Source organism: Podarcis raffonei, chromosome 9 (genome assembly GCF_027172205.1).
Source record: "Podarcis raffonei isolate rPodRaf1 chromosome 9, rPodRaf1.pri, whole genome shotgun sequence".
Lineage (NCBI taxonomy): Eukaryota > Metazoa > Chordata > Lepidosauria > Squamata > Lacertidae > Podarcis > Podarcis raffonei.
Genome location: NC_070610.1, coordinates 42,199,909 through 42,218,084, shown reverse-complemented (window position 1 = coordinate 42,218,084; position 18,176 = coordinate 42,199,909). Strand labels below are relative to the sequence as shown.

Here is an 18,176-nt window from a genome sequence, read left to right as displayed (position 1 = left end):
CTTAATAGTGTTCTTTACTTTCCCTGATTAAAAAAGATATGTTATAATAATAATAATAATAATTATTATTATTATTATTATTATTATTATTATTTATTTTTATTATTTATTATTTGTACCCCGCCCATCTGGCTGGGTTTCCCCAGCCACTCTGAGCGGCTTCCTACAAAGATGAAAAATAAACTAAAATGTCACATATTAAAAACTTCCCTGAACAGGGCTGCCTTCAGATGTCTTCTGAATGTCAGGTAGTTGTTTATCGCTTTGACATCTGATGGGAGGGCGTTCCACAGGGCGGGCGCCACTACCGAAAAGGCCCTCTGCCTGGTTCCCTGTAACTTGGCCTCTCGCAGTGAGGGAACCACCAGAAGGCCCTCAGAACTGGACCTCAGTGTCCAGGCAGAACGATGGGGGAGGAGACGCTCCTTCAGATATACTGGACCGAGGCCGTTTAGGGCTTTAAAGGTCAGCACCAACACTTTGAATTGTGCTCGGAAACGTACTGGGAGCCAATGTAGGTCTTTCAAGACCGGTGTTATATGGTCTTGGCGGCCGCTCCCAGTCACCAGTCTAGCTGCCGCATTCTGGATTAGTTGTAGTTTCTGGGTCACCTTCAAAGGTAGCCCCACGTAGAGCGCATTGCAGTAGTCCAAGCGGGAGATAACCAGAGCATGCACCACTCTGGCGAGACAGTCCGCAGGCAGATAGGGTCTCAGCCTACGTACCAGATGGAGCTGGTAAACAGCTGCCCTGGATACAGATTTGACCTGTGCCTCCATGGACAGCTGTGAGTCCAAAATGACTCCCAGGCTGCGCACCTGGTCCTTCAGGGGCACAGTTACCCCATTCAGGACCAGGGAATCCTCCACACCTGCCCGCCTCCTGTCCCCCAAAAACAGTACTTCTGTCTTATCAGGATTCAACCTTAATCTGTTAGCCGCCATCCATCCTCCAACCGCCTCCAGGCACTCACACAGGACCTTCACCGCCTTCACTGGTTCTGATTTAAAAGAGAGGTAGAGCTGGGTATCATCCGCATACTGATGAACACCCAGCCCAAACCTCCTGATGACCTCTCCCAGTGGCTGCATGTAAATGTTTAAAAGCATGTTTAATCTTGATGATGGCAACTGAGATCAGAAGACCTATCACAGGGCTGGTACTTATTCTACTCACTCAACTCCCTTTGAAGCAAATCACTTATTGGACTGTATTATAACTGGTGCATATGGTTGGCCATTTTCTACAATAACGACGGTGAGAAATGACAGATTGTACAGTACATTATTTTTGTCACCTGTACCATTCTACAGAACTTAGCACATTCCCAATGTATGCAATGTAAGAGTGTTTGTCACATGTGACTATGGCAAACAGTAGTGAAATTTTAGTTTTTAAGACTGTCTGAAAAACAATTTCTGCATTCTTCAGAAGTATTATCCAGTTGGATTATTACTACTATAATACTGCACACTGCATTGCTTTTAACAATAAGGAGACAAATGAATATTTAAAAATGACCAAAATATTAATTGTTCTTTAATATGAATGGTTAAAGTATTTCATAAAGTGTGCAACTGAGCCACATTAGAAAAGTTGAAATTAAATGTTGGCAGTTAATTATTGCAAATATGAGTAGGCTTACAATTGAAAGTATCAAGCTTTACTAAAAGTTATCCAAAGTATTTGTAATAAGAAAGATTAAATCTCAGTTTTAAACTAATTTTCAGTATAATTTGTTTGATTTGGCTCATTTTTATAGGAAAGCATAACACATGGTAATACTAATTTTTAAAATAATTACAGATAAATAATTACCTTTAAACATAGTATATATTCTTCTAATGTATTTCTGATTTGGAGAATACATGTTCTCTGGTTTGCATTACTTCAATTAAGACAAAATGAGCTAACATGTAGGAGAATTAAACAGGGTTCCTGAAAATATAGAAAGCTCTGTACACAGTCTTCATATTCTGCTGACATTAATTAAAATAATCAGTGGGGATTTTTTCAAAGGGAAAATATGCCTTGCTCATACTGCTACAGTTCATGTAAGGTAATTTGTCACAAAACCATACCAAGGGAATAAAGGAATCTTCTACCTTTGTCTCAAATCACTGCTAAGTTCAGCCTCCTATGCAAAGGACTCATACAGGGAGATGCCATTAAGATATAATTAGGTCTTGAAATGCACAGGTCAGGGAAAGAAACTTAAGGGACCTCTGAATGTGAAAGTGTTTCACCTCCTCTCAGATGACTGGAGCTTGAAGCTCCATTGCCATGCACTGTACCTGCTGCTATTGTCAAGAAGCAGATTTTACACTGACCATGGTCTATGGCTGTTTTTAACGTCGCTTCAGGATGTGTCGATCCAAGGGGGTTACGCACAAATCGTCGCCGGCGCCGCAAGTCATCTTCCCAGTAGTCAAGGCGCCAGAACTCACGAGGACGACTACAATGAAACAGAGGAACCACATATGTTAGCAATTATCAAACAGCATGGTAGCACTGAATTTCTGCATAAAGCTTTCCTTGTTTGCTCTTTTTCTTTTTCAAAAAAGCACCCTAAGCCCTTTTCTGCGATCTTAAAACTTAGGTATGTCCTTGAAAATAACAATATCACCTTCCAGTCTGAGGAACTCCTTTCCCTTCCCCCCCCCCTTGGAAGGTGAAATGAGCACTAAATACATCATTTTGAAATGAATTGCTGACAGTGTGATCAGTTTCCCCACACTCTAGTGGCATGTGCTCCGATTTCAGCCTCATTTCAGCCTCAGCAGGGCACCTTTCTCAGTGACTGCATTTATAAACCAGAATAGGGAACAGGCTATTATAAATATGGTATAGCATTACCTATATTAATCAAAGTCTGTCCCCCTTCATTTTTCTTCCTAATTTGTGCCTTTTTGCACAAGGTCAGTAAATCATACCACAAATTCTTGGTCAAGAAAGTGTTAACTTTAATGAATACTTCTGTTACATGATTATGCATGTGATAATAAAATATTACTCTGTTTAGATGTGCAGGAATTTAATTAAAATAATCTCTTAAAATATTCATTACTTTTAGCCCCTGAGGCTTAGAACAACACAAGAAAATACATTTCGTTTCCATTTCCTGTTTTTAAATAAACCATTCCAGGAGAGTAAAACAGCAATCTATTTTCAAACAAATCTGATTGGATTTCTGTTTTATGTAGCTGCATGTTTCCATTTAATTAAGAACTGCATGTTATGGTGCACAATATCGAAGGTATACTTTTTAAAATTTACATTTAGAAAAAGATTCTATCACACTTGTTATTTTCCACACTGTATTATTCAAATATGCATAGATCGTTTTAATATGGCTATATATAAATGCCAGTTCCTATCTTGTTATGTGATCATGAGCGAGTGTGCTGTAAAACTGTATATTAACCATTAAAAACTGCAAAAACAGCAAATTCAGGTGCATGTTCATACCTATATATGCAAATACATTGTATTATATGTAAAGTAATAAAGCCTACAGGAATAACACTAGAGATCTACAGCCAACATCTGCCTGCTCCAATTACAAAATTAGAATTTTATTTATAAAAGAATGGCTCCTTCAAGAATGGCTCCTCCAAGAATGGCAAACCAACACTACAAACTATAATCTCATTTCTTTTCATGAGCTAATAATCACTGTATATCTGACAACTCTGACAAATTAATAGGTCTGATTAATTTATAGATTACAAATGATTGGACACACAATATCTGTATTCCTCTTCTTTAATTATTTAGACTCCAGAAAGAGAAAATATTTTTTGTTAGAGTGAATCTAGCTATCTAAAAGAATAGCTACAAGCCTACTACACATTTAGAGCCATTAATTCTTTTTAAAGTCCACATTCGATAATAACGCATTGTACAAAAAACAATACATGTAAAATGTGAATTTTCATTAATAAATTCAGATATTATTTGAATCCATTTTAACTGAATGCTCTGCATTGCATTTTTACTATTTTTAAACATACACAGAATTGAGGAGCTTATTTTCTGCAGAATTTATAAAAGCACAGTTATATGCCTAAGAAAAAGCTACATTTGCTCAAAGCGTGATTAATAACTTAAAATTCTCCATTAGCGATTACAAAAAAAGGCAGAACGCAGCTGGCTATGTGTATGCATTTGATAGTCATGGAGCATGGATAGCCACTTCATCATTCTGCCTTCCTTCATTTATCTGTTAAAATTACTATCAAATATCAAGTAGGATAGAGTCGTGAATCACAAACTGCTCCTCATTTTCAGGGGAATGATACAATGAGAGTCTATTCATCAGGATGGCAATCGGCACAAGTAATTAGTCCCTTAGACTGAGATCTCTTGCAAACCTTATTGTATCCAGTGCCACAAACATATGACAATGAAAAGCTAATGGAGGCTTCTAAAATTTGTTAACTGCTTTGGCCATCAATCCTTCCAGTTCTCTGCGCTGCAGTATTATGCAAAGATTGTAAATTATTCATCCCATCCATTCATCTTTCTGCACTTTTGATTAAATTAAACAATTCTGTTTTTTCTGGCTGTAATTGCAACATGTGAAGCAGCTATGTTAAAAGTAAGTAAAAGTAGATGCAACCATGCAGCAAGACGTGAACATTTCTGGAAAATTCACCATCTTTAGTGCCCAATCCTGCCTCATTAGATGATAGCTCATGTTTGCCTTAATTAGTTAATGTATAATGACACTGAAGTACAGGATGTGTTTTGGACATCTGCATTAGGAAGAAAAACTGTCCCTGGACACAGAGAATCATTTCTAGAATAGTATAACATTAAAAATAAACACTTTCACTGGATAAGATTTATTAAATGTTGAACCATGAAAGGGAATATCATGAATTCAGTAGAAGGTCAAGTGTTCTTATGAAAATAAGCAAATCAGTTTCAACAGAAGTTGAACAGTATTTCATGAAACAGCCTCCTTTTACTGCATTTGCCACCACAGGAAGACACACAACCTCAATTCTATTTGGACAATTATCGTATTTTTCGCTCTATAGGATGCACCTTGTTTTAGAGGGGGAGAACAAGAAATAAAATTCTCCCCCTCTCTGCTCAGCGCCCCTTCAGCGAAGCGGCAGGAGAAATGGAGCCCCTTCCATTTCTCCTCCCGCTTGGCTGAAGGGGTGCTGCACAGCTCTCCCTCTCTGCTGAAGCCAGGAGAGTCTTGCTCTCCCGGCTTCAGCGAAAGGAACCTGAAGCCTCCGGAGTGCAGCGGGAACTCGCGCTGTGCTCCGAAGGCTTCAGGAGGCTATCCCTGAAGCCAGGAGAGCAAGAGGGGTCGGTGCGCACCGACCCCTCTTGCTCTCCAGGCTTCAGCGAAAGCAACGCGAAGCCTCTGGAGCGCTGAGGGAGGCTTCGTGTTGCTATCGCTGAAGCCAAGGAGCCTGCATTCGCTCCATAGGACGCGCACATATTTCCCCTTAATTTTTGGAGGGGGGAAAGTACGTCCTTGAGCAAAAAATACGGTAAATGAGACAAAATTAATCCTGATGATTGTGCATAAAAATAAAAACAGATAAAATATATGAGTGCTTTCCTTTGTTGTGCTAGATCTATGGTTATATGTTTTTCTAACAAAGCTATTAAGTTTTACAAAAAGGTTAGATTAGATATTCAGAATGAAAAAGATATTGTGAAGGACTGTGAATTACTGCCAACTTCTTCGAGAGTTTCTCAGTGTCATGTGCTTGCTATGAAATGATGGTCAGGCAACAGACAGCATCAGCACAACTCCACCTGTCTCTCATATCTATGCCTTCTATCTTTGCTTGCAGCTAAATGTTCAGGACCAACACATTGCTCGATAAAACAGAAAGTACAAACCAGCATGAGACGCAAGAGCTTGCATTGGCAAGTAAATGGGAGTCAGTCACTTCTAGGAAGAGAAAGGATTTTTAATCTGGAAGGAAAGTAGTGGACAGACACTTGCCAGAGATGGAAAGGGGTTGGGTACTATCCATAACAGATTGGGGAGCTAGGGAAATAAAAGAGGTGGTAGCAAGCGAATTGGTTCGTCACTTCTATGCTTAGCCAATATTTTATATTTATTTATGTATTCATACCCCAGTACATTCAATTTTACCACTCTCACGGTGCTCATAAATAATTCAGAGCAATAGAATTCAGAGCAATTCAGAGCACACCCAAACATTTCGGCAACAAATTAAAATATATTAAAACAGTATAAAAACACAACAGAAACAGAGTCAAAATGAAGTCAAGCAATATTTAGAAGGCCTTGGAAATTTTAAAAAAGGCCCTTTTCTTACACCAAAACGACACAGGAGTTGGAACCAGATGCCTTGTTGGGTAGAGTGTTCTAGAGATGGGGCACTATAATATATTTATTTCTGATTTGCATAGATTCAGGTTTCAGATTTAGGAATTATCAATAATTCTTCTCTTTCACAGGAAGACACACAATTATTTTACAACAACAACAACAACAACAACAACAACAACAACACTTATACAGTGTGGGTGAACAAGGATATAGAAACAGTCTGCAACTATCAGTGACTACCGATATTAGTTTCTTGTGGAATTGGTTTTACTTATAAAAGTACAGGAAAGGGACAATGGCTACAGTTGTGTAGGGAGAAAAGGTATTTATGAGAATGGGCAACAAAAAATGCAGACTAGTCATGAAGTGCATAGATTAGGCTGCTGTTTACTTTGAATCACGCAAAACTTCTGAGAACAACCCAAAATTGTATGACTTTTATGAGGAGTGACCAAACCAAAGCTAGTATTTCACAGAAGTCAGTACAATCCAAAAACATATTGCTGCTGCAATGCCTAAGCTAGAACTGTTGTAAAAGGTAAAACTCTATCTGTGTGAAGCGCAATTTTGCAAAACAGAAAACCAGACAGAAAGTACAGTGCAGTAGCCTTAATAAACCACATGCTGTAATGAAAACAGGAGACTAGTCTGGAGCTCATTTCACAAGATGCCTGTTCAAAAGAAAAACATCTCGTGTTTCCTGGGCTGGAGGTTAAATACATCATGCAGGTAAAATGTTTGCTTATGCCTGGTCATGAGTGTGAGTTTTGTGCTGCTGAAGAAAGTGTCTGACTGACAGCTCTAGAAGTTGAGACTATTAATTATTCTCGTAACAGATTCAGTTATGATTATCATCCAATAAACCTTCTCAAAATGTTACCTTAGGCATATCTGAAAGTATCAGAAGTGCCTAAGGGGATGACGAGATGCTAGAGTAGCAGAACATGTGTACTACTCTACAATGTTTTTACTATGTTTTTATATGTACTGTAAGCCACCCAGAGTGGCTGGGGAAACACAGTCAGATGGGTGGGGTGAAGAAGAAGAAGAGTTTGTGCCAATGGACTGCAAAACATAATTCCTTCAAAGCTCAAATGGAGAAAATGGGAATTCTCACTGTGAATTGCTGTTCTCAAGGGATGGCAGAGAACATGAAGCACCTTTGCGATGCTGCCCCTCTGGAGATGGAAGGCACTGTCAAAACACTACCCAGATAGATACAGGACAGGACACACATAATTTGGGGGTGGGTGAGAAAGCACCCCCTGGACATCTACTTTGGCTAGAACAGCCTCATTTGGGGGGGGAGGACCATCCCCCAGTTTGGGAGCTGAGACCAAGAAACGATGGCCAAAGTGGGGTTAGCAGAATCTGTAAGGAACTATTCCACCCCAAAGTCCCTGGGACCCAGGGCAGGGAGGAATGCCCTCCGGAACCCCAATTTACTGCAAGAATTTCTGTTTTCTAACTGACAGGGAATCCCAGATAGCATTAAGTACCTTCAGGATGTAGGCAAGCAGTGCCAACTCAGGGAAACAATCCTGAGAATGAGAGATGTCTTAACTCAGGAACTGCACCTTTCTGCCGAAGTGTGCATTCACTTAGGCAGAAACACTGATTTTATAGTGCAGACTGATGCCCACATTGGAGCTTTGCATATATCTAGGAATATGCAGCTTTCCCTAAGGGCCACTTAAACAGCTGAATGCCAAAGAGAGTGGGTGGTGATGCTCACTCCGGGTGACTTCTCCAGTGCCTTGTAAGCCTATACTCTGTTTGTTGTTGTTTAGTCATTTAGTCATGTCCGACTCTTCGTGACCCCATGGACCAGAGCATGCCAGGCACTCCTATCTTCCACTGCCTCCCGCAGTTTGGTCAAACTCATGCTGGTAGCTTCAAGAACACTGTCCAACAACTGTACTCTGTAAGGCACCTCAATATGGTGCACGTAGACACGTTCTTCCCCACGCCCTTAGGATGCATCATCTAACCCTTCTTAGCCATGGGGAGGGCCTTCTTCTTGACCTTTGTCTCCACCAAGATCACCTCCAAAGGCTCCCCAAACAGCTACCCCACGTCAAACTTGGAGCTGGTCAACCTGGCCTGGGACACTAGGTTCACCCCTCAGTTCCTTAGCCAAATATTCCACCCTCCAGGGTGTTTGCTGTCATACTCCTGGCATTAAGGTGGATGCAAGCCAAATAAAAAGTCTGCCAAAAATGATGTAGATAGGACTATCTTCTTTAAACAGTCATTGAGCAGTTTGGGAGTGTTTGCTGCTCCAGGCTCCAGCCATCTCCTCTCCTCACACATACATAGACTAGGTGAGGACCCTATGTGAAGGTGGTTCTGCCTACCCCCCCCCCCAAAAAAAAAAAATTAGGGAGGTTGTGGATGGATCCTCCAAATCAAAGTCAGTATGTCAATGAAAGCTCCCGGGTGAATCAATCCCACGCACACCAGCAGGTAGGCTGCTCCATGCTTCCTCCCTATTGCTGTCCATATCTGGAAATTCCAACCTACTGCATGTGTCCTGGCACCCTAGCTGGGTATGAAGCCCGGGGCTGATGGAAATTTGATGTCTCACATCTTGGTGGGTGGAACTGACCTCACCCAGGGGCAGGGTGCCTGTCTAGGGCTCCTGGGCTATGGACTTGGATGAAACAGAGGATTCCTCTGGTAGAGCTGCAAAAGGAGAAGCTAGCATAGTCCTTGTAGTCCCTTTTCCTCTTGCCCTTGAACCTTCTCTACCCTTGTCCCTTCTTTGCTTTGTGTCTCCTGTGTGGGGATCTATTTCCCCAGACATTTTTCTCCCAGTGGGTGTTATTTTGAGCCCAAGCAAGAATAAATGGTGAGGGAGAGAGGAGGTCCTTTCCTTCCTATGCATGTTGTGCTTTAAATGACCCACTCATCCTAATACTGCACATCAGCAGCACTATGTATCCCATAATGCATGGTTTATATCACCCCAATATCAAGCTTGGACATAAGCAAAGAACACCTTGATAGAATGTGACCAGAGGCAGGCAACTGATTTGGTTTTGGTAAGAACAAAAAAAAAACCTTATACAATGAAGACTAAATGCTATATGAATTATGAATTGTTTGAATTATCAAAAGTGTTAATTCCAGAAGTTAGATGGCAAAGCTGCTATTCAGCCTGGTACTACTAAAATCAATCACAAAATGTCATCATGTTAGAAGAAATGATTATTTGTGGAACAAATTCTTGTCTATGGAGAACCACACTTTAATTGTAATTAATTTCCAAGACAAACAGCTGCTAAAATTACAGAAATATTTGTGCACTGCCACAATCATGGTTTTGACTGAATTTGTTTTGCCCAAAGCAGATTCCTGTACTTCCAAACTGCACTATTGCAAGGTGCATGGTAGGAGGATTTCATAGTCATTTACACTTGTAAAATTGTGTTATGGTAACACCTTTTGAAGACACACTTATTTACACAGGCATTCCTTTGATCTCTCAACCCAAGTCCCCTCATTAAATTATTCGTTTATTGTGTATTTTAATGATGAATGCTTATATTTAAAGGTTTGGGCAACTGTTTTTTTATATCTGGTAAGTTCAACAGCAAAAAAATAAAAAAACCACAAGGCTGTCTTTTATAAGTTTGAAGCAATATACTATGAAGGGTTTCGGAATTTTAAAGTCTAAGCATCTTTCCTTTCCCACCACTGATTTCAGCAACTGAAAACAAAATAAAATTCTATCTGGATCTTAACTACAAGAGAAATAAATGGTCTGCCTGCCCTCCGTTAGCAATGTATTATGCACTTGATTTTAAATTGAAAGATAAAAGTGCTCAAGTTCCAATAAGGCTTTACTTTGAACATAAATCTAGATGAAATAACATCGAGGTATTAGAGGGCATCATGAGATAAAGCATTCTCTTCTATCTCGTGAACTGAAATGTGTTGTGCTTTCATGCAGATAGAGATGGAGAATACTAACTAAAACCTCAGCCATTTATCAAGCAGTGGCCATAAATAAAGTAGAGGCTACCCATCTCTAGGCCATCTTAATGGAAATAGAGTGTTTCATGGTGTAAAACATTTTGTAAGCTTCACACAATTCTTTTACTGAAGCCTTTAGAGGCTATGCAGTTGAATGCAGAACCAACATATAATTATGAGAAAAATAAATTTCCATGCTGTCAAACTAATTTACATAGAACCTTTCAGGTAGTCAACACAGTATTTATTAATAGGTACCAGGGTAAGCACATTTGGCCTCAATCCAATGAACAGATAGGCAGGCTTAATCCCATTGATTTCAATGAATTTAAGCAAACTTAACTCTATTTAAGCCATTACGTATAGACCTTATTTGCAAAATATTGAACCTGCAGTATCTTTTCAAGTGACGTGAAAACAAAGATAAATAAGGCCTGACTGGTTCTCTAGAAAGATTTACTAGAGTACATGCCTAGCAAGAAGAAAAGACAGATCACTTCTTATTGCTACCTACAGCTTCCAACTCTTTGGATGATTTGCCATCAATCCTGGAAAAAGGTGATTCACAACCCAGCTATTCATGTCTCTAGTTTTCACCTTTTAAACTTCATTTAACTTCCATCCCCATGGGTATAAATACTCAGCATCAAACTTCAAACTTCACGCATCTTGTAGGCAAGAACACATGTAATCAAAATTACTATCATAATGAACAGAGTAAAGACAGAGTAATCCCCTTTTTGGTGCAACAGATCTGACACACTAGTTCTGGAAGATTCTGTGGTGGAAATTTAAGCAGCCTAATTATAAAAATTTTACCAGTACATTGCTTGTACTTTAAGTCCCTTCTGTGTGCAGCAACCATACACATGTAGTGCAAGACTATTCAATCTGAATCATCTATGCAGCTGTGATATGAAGAAAAGTCCCACAGCTGGATCAGGTGAAAGGCCCATCTAGTCCAGCATCCTGTTCTCACAGTGGCCAACAAGGCATCTATTGGAATCCCACAAGCAGGGACTGAGCACAACAACACTCCCCTGCTTGGGATTCCCAGGAACTGGTATTCAGAGACATAATGCCTCCCACAGTGGCTAGAACATAGCTACAGTGGCTAGACACTATTGATAGCTTTGGTCCTCTTTTATAGCCATCCAAGTTGATGGTCATTACTACATGTGTTGCCTGAAGAAGTACCTTCTTTTTTCTGTCCGGAATGTTCCAATGTTTACCTTCTTTGAATTGCCCTGAATTCTAGTATTATGAAAGAGAGAGAGAAACATATCCACTTTCTCCATACCACAGAATGATTCCCCACCTTATTCACTTGGTTTTTCCTAAATTAAAGGCCCCAAATGTTGTAATCTTTCCTCAAAGGGCACTTGCTCCACCCCCTTGTTCTTTTTAGTTGTCCTTTTCTAAACATATTCCAGCTCCATAATATATTTTAGGATTAAAAGGTAAAGGGACCCCTGACTGTTAAGTCCAGTCACATACGACTCTGGGGTGGCAGCGCTCATCTCGCTATACTGGCCGAGGGAGCCGGTGTTTGTCCGCAGACAGCTTCTGGGTCATGTGGCCAGCATGACTAAGCCACTTCTGGCGAACCAGAGCAGCGCATGGAAACACCATTTACCTTCCCGCCAGAGCGGTACCTATTTATCTACTTGCACTTGACATGCTTTCAAACTGCTAGGTTGGCAGGAGCTGGGACCAAGCAACGGGAGCTCACCCTGTCGCGGGGATTCGAACTGCCACCTTCTGATTGGCAAGCCCTAGGCTCTGTGGTTTAGACCACAGCACCACCCTCATCATATTTTAGGATTATTTTGCCCTAATTTGCATCACTTTACACTTGCTTATACTGAATTGCATTTCCTATTTTATTGCCCATTCGCTCAGTGTGGGGAGAAGCACCTCATAATCCCATGTTCTTTTCACCACCCAGAACAATTTGATATCATCAGCAAACTTTGCTACCTGACTGCTCACCTCTAACTCTAGATCACTCATGAACAAATTATAAAGCACAGTAAAGATCCCTGGGGACTCCACTTCCTGCATCATTCCATGGGGAGAGCTGTCCATTTATTCTTATTGATTTTGGGGGTGAAGGGAAGAATGTCAAAAGGTTTGTTTTAGAACAGGAAGAAGCCACTCAGGCAGAGGGCTTTCCCCCCGAAGCACAGGCTGGGGCCACACTTTCCTTTTTCAAGCCCTAATACAGTCCCCATCCACAATAGTACAACTAGTTCAAAAACAATGACTTCATGTTGTAGCGATTCTTTGTGCATTCATTTTATATCCATAAGGCATTTTTAAATCTGTGAGTCTGTTATAAGGTGTGCCTGTGTACTGCAAACACCCTCTGCAAACAAGTAGTCAAGTTACTTGGTCATAGCTGTCAACTTTTTCGCTTTTCTTGAGAAGAATCCTATTCGGAATAAGGGAATTTCCCTTAAAAAAAGGGAAACGTTGACAGATATGTACTTGGTACACCCATTGAAGAAATTTGCTGGGAAGCAAACACAACCTTAGAATATACATTTTTCCCACAAAGCATACTAATTACACAAATATTTGATAATCACATCCATTACTTGCATCATGTACATAACCTTCTCTTTAATATTCCAGTTTTTTGATGACTATTCCTTTTTCCAGAGCCTAGGTTTCCTTCCCACAGCTGTTCTTCCTGAGAGGGCTGTATCCACTCCTTATATTACATAGTCATCTAGCAGCAGCCATTCCATCAGGCTGCAACAGAGGGCAAGGAGGGAAGTGGGGCTATTCTATCCGCTCCTCTGAGAGAACAGAAATTTCAGGTCTTCTCCCTCATTTGTCACATAGCTGGTTGCTATAAGAACTGTGTGTTAGGAACTGGCGCCTGAGTTGTTTGTTTTTTCCTTCCTCCTCCTCCATTCCTTTCCCCCCTTTTTGTGTTGTGTTTTTAGATTGGTAGCCCGAGGGAAGAGACTGACTTGCTTTTTTTAATCTTTAAGCTTCTCTGGGAGCCTTTTTAGCTGAAAAGCAGTTTAGCTGGAGAGTGGTGTAAAAACATCTATGAATAAACAAATACATGTATATACAGTTTGCCATCTCCCCACCAAGTACAGAGTCAGCTTTACTACGATGCAGGAGCATAATGTGTGACAACAGTTGTGGCTGAGCTATGAAACTGTACATTTTTAGAGGTGCCATGGACTTGAAGATCTGGCCCAATTAAAATCTGATTTATAATTATGTGAAGATTTCAGTAACATACACAAGTGTGTGAGAGAGGGACTTCTTTTATATATGCGTTCATATATAAGAGTAAACAACTTCCTGCATTTGAATATGAGTCATTGTTCTTTATAGCATGTGAACCCCTTAGAAGCTATCCATTATTCATGTCTACTTCCTAAGTATTAGACTTTTCCTTAAGGAATTACAGCACATAATCCACAAATCCATACACAAATGTATCCTTTATAAGCGGACATACACCATAGATCAGTGGATAGAAAGGTGAGGGAGCACAACTCCAGAACTTCTTTCAGAACAGGAGAGATGGTGTCATCTGGTGGAGCACCTGAGTTCAGGGTAGCATGCATTGGTGTGGGGCACGCCATGTTTTCCTCTTAGCACAACAACAAATTAAGGTGCACAAAACATTGGCATCATGGCATTCTTCTTATAATATTTATTTTAATGACAAATGGGGGCTTGGGAGTCACAAAAACAGGGGCAGTGGCCACATATGCAGTGGATTGAAAGGACCATCAGTTAGCTGCCTCTGCTGTAGGTACTCAGTAATGACAAAGAGCAAATTGGTGATGGACACTCACGCTGCCATGGCTGATGCTTCCAAGCAATACTTAAATATTGTGGGTTGTTTGTTGCTTAAAAAAAAATTCTCCTTCAGGAGCTCTACTCTGCTCTCTGCAATAACCATCAAAGATGGCAAGGTTGCTCTAAATGCATATACTTAAGGAATCTGAAAGCAATTTTACTTGCATCACCTGGAGTGAAACAACTTTCAGGGCTTATTCAAAACACACTTTTTCATGTGTCCTCAGCCCAGCCTCTTACAAAGAAAAGGAAATGCTAGAAAGTAAAATAAAAACAGATAAACAAGCCTCTGATGGTATCTACAAAAACCCCTGTTTCCAGTCACCATCCAGTTCATAAGACTGTATTCCAAATCAAGTGGAAGCAGCACCAACCCAGGTGAAGAGAGTTGCTCTGCTTTCTGTAAATACACTCTTAAGTTAAAACCTAGAAGAAGTCCTCCTTCTGGGAAATTATGGGAAACTTGAATGAAATCAATAAAACCTTGGGCATGCTGCCTGGTACTCAAAGAAGAGGATTTACCTCTTCTAGCACTAAATTGAGGGGACGGGACAATTTTTATGGAAGATTTTCATAGATATATTATTTGAGCATCTAAGAATATGGGTACAAGTTATAACCACATCCCACTGTAAAAAAGGGAAGTTATTATTTTAAAGTGAAACAGCACATTTCTACTGGATGTCAGCTATAGTTATTGCGGCAACCTGCACAAAGTACAGATGCCGAATGTTGGCTCCCCATGAAAATAGGCACAATTATAAGACATCTGTTAAAAGTTTGGATTGTATGTCTTGCCCTATTATCACACAGCAATCATGCACCAAGGGCAGAGTTGTAACTCAGATTCTCAGTAGTACTGTTCAATTGCCTCAATCAGAACACGGTCCCTTTCCTCACAGCCATCCCCTCAGGCCACTCATTATGTACTTGGAAAATTATGATCAAGTGATGCATGGATTTTACAGACTTCCACCTCATTTGCTATAAATGTTCAGTCAATTTCCTTAACATTATCTATTCTGTGCATTGAATAAACCAGAGATCCTTCACAAGAATAGTGCATAGTCAGATAACCAAAATCTATCACAAGTTGTAGCGTTTATGCCATATAGACCAACTGGGTAATAAAGCTTAATTTAAATGTTTGAATTCGGAATTCAATGCTAAAATCTATTAATTTGCACCGAGACATAGCCTCCATACTCAGAATTTAAAACTAAGTCACAACATTAGGTCAAGGTAAAGGGACCCCTGACCATTAGGTCCAGTCGTGACCGACTCTGGGGTTGCGTACTCATCTTGCTCTATAGGCCGAGGGAGCCGTCGTTTGTCCGCAGACAGCTTCCGGGTCATGTGGCCAGCATGACTAAAGTCACAACATTAATAGCAAGCAATTAATAAAAAGCAAGCAAAACAACTTCCTCCTCTTCTCACACAGCAGGTAAACCTTCTCTCTCCTCAAGCAGGAAGAATGACTACTACAAGCATTCTCTTCATGAGATATGTATCACCAATTAGCATCTATTCTTCCCAGCCCACATTGCTCCAATTGGCAATGTCATACACAAATTTGAAGTATGGCCAAGAAAAACATAGATTCAGTCAATGCTCACAAGCAATCATAGATGTCTGTTGCTCCATTAAGTTCTGAGGCAACTGTTTTGCTATCAGCATGGGGATGAGTTCTAAATTGGGAATACTGTTGTTATCCACTGTGATGGGCCATGTCTCAAACACCTGAATCCTGTGCCTCCCAGTAAAGGTAGACATGGTCACAAGAGAGTGTACCTCTCTGTCTGTACCCTCGTTTTCCCCATATGAAGTTCTTGTTGCCACCAGATAAAAGGAATGAATTTTCTACAAACCTACACTTTCATCAGTCAGCTTAAATAACCTTCCTCAGGTTTTCCTCAATCCTCATTAGGTAGTGTAAAATTTAAAGCTCAAAGTGTAAGGGTGTTTACATTAAGCTGAGACCACACAGGTTTAAGAAACAAATAGTTTACTAAGATGAAAAAAAAAAGTAATGAGTTTTAAGGAGAATATATTAGAAGGGGGGAACCTACAGAAACCCAAAATATTGCATTTGGAGCAACCCCCAAGCATATAAACAAGCAGTCCAGGACTGTAAGTTCAGCTGCTTCACTTGCATCATTGCTGCTTAATGTAGATTTCACAATTGGTAGTCAGTAACATAATGGTGAGAGTAATGCTCTCTTTACAGTGAATTCAGATATTAGAAGAACTTGGTCAATTAGATTTTAATCAGAGTCATACTCCTAAAAAGGAAGTTAACATCAGGGAAAAGAACAATACACCATTAATCCATTAGGTATGCAGCATATTTCCTTGACTGTATTTATCTGAAATATGAACTTTAATGGTTACATATGCTTATTGTACATACACAGTCCACCTTAATAACAACATGCCACTATAAACACAAATGACAAAATTATTGGTATGAAACCCGATCTTCTGCTACAATATTTTCAGGCCATCAGTGTGCATTTTAAGCATCACGCACCATTAAAATTTACTCCTGGTTGAAGTATCAACCCAGAGACTATAACTTGGCATAAGAGGGATGGTTTTCATCTAAACTGGCACCCAGTTTATAGAGAATAATGTTCCTAGACTTTTAAATGAAATACATGTGTGAAGCTGTAAGAGTAAGCAACAAATCACAGCAACAAACAGCTAAGTATTACACCAGTGCTTTTCATAATATCGTCCAGCCTCTACAATTAATCCTTGCAAGCCTGCACAGCTTCCAATCCCCTTCCATAAAGGTGTCCCAATTACAGGGTATGATCAACATATACTGATTAAAGTAATTTTAGCAGTGACATTTCTCTCAATATTATGTTGCAACATTCATAGCAATCCTTGTACAATATGATTTTTTCATAGTGGACCACCTAAAGCAGGGGTCGGCAACCTAAGGCCCGTGGGCCGGATGGGGCCCAATCACCTTCTCAATCTGGCCCACGGACGGTTTGGGAATCAGCATGTTTTTACATGAGTAGAATGTGTCCTTTTATTTAAAATGCATCTCTGGGTTATTTGTGGGGCATAGGAATTCGTTCACCCCCCAAAAAAAATATAGTCCGGCCCACCACATGGTCTGAGGGACGGTGGACCATCCCACAGCTGAAAAAGGTTGCTGACCCCTGACCTAAAGTGTAACACACCACCTACACCAACCTTCTTCAATCTTGAGTCCTCAGATGTTGTTGAACTACTGATCCATCATCCCTGATCACTGGCCAGACTGGCAGGAGATGATCAGCAGACCAACAACAACTCAGGAGTCTGTGACTGAGAACTGCCACATTTTTGAGAAGTGTGGGAGATGAGTCCCTTAGCTTTCTATGAGCAACAAATCTAGCATCATGCTAATTGTTTTTTGGTTTTTTTGCCCTTTCTTGAAGTTATAAGTTGCTCAACTGTTTTTCCTAGTAGGCTTAGTGGGGCTACTATTGAATTGGCGAGATTTAGAGAAAGTACAACTGGTAAAGTGCAGATCTCTACAGTATCATGGGTGTCTCTAGACTGACTCCACCATGATCACAAGGCAGGAACAAAGATTCTTTGGGAAAGTGGGCTGTTCCCAATCAATTGTGCAGACTCACCAAGCTCAAATAGTAATCAGAGCAGCAAGTAGTAAAGAAATAACAGATGCCCACTTTCCCCTTAAAGATTTAACGTAAATAATTGCCAACAGGGCATAGAACATGTAAGAAAATCAGAGGCACGTTGCAGTCCATGTTAGGGAATGGTGACCCAATGACACTGTATAGATCTACACTTCAGGAGAGTGCCAATTGTACTATCACTAACTGGTGTCATGGGGCCACTGGATTGCGATGCATCAGAGCTTACCCAATTAGGGTGGGTCTAAAGTGCAACTTGAGCTAGCATTGGAGGGCCTGCTGTAGGATCCAAAGGAGTAATACAGATCAATCTTACAGTGCCTTGTAGAGGTGTTGGGGGTGGATTGACATCAGTTGCTAGTGACCCTATCAGA

At 40.4% G+C, this 18,176-nt stretch overlaps 1 protein-coding gene across 6 annotated transcripts in view; it reads right to left on the bottom strand.

Annotated features, from left to right (window-relative positions):
• LRBA (LPS responsive beige-like anchor protein) overlaps positions 1-18,176 on the bottom strand; it is a 361,620-nt gene that overhangs the window by 166,435 nt on the left and 177,009 nt on the right. For all 6 annotated transcript variants that reach the window (XM_053403139.1, XM_053403142.1, XM_053403140.1 and 3 more), the window contains one exon: positions 2,331-2,455. In XM_053403139.1, the coding sequence (XP_053259114.1) occupies positions 2,331-2,455 (125 nt within the window). The remainder of the gene's footprint in view (positions 1-2,330; positions 2,456-18,176) is intronic.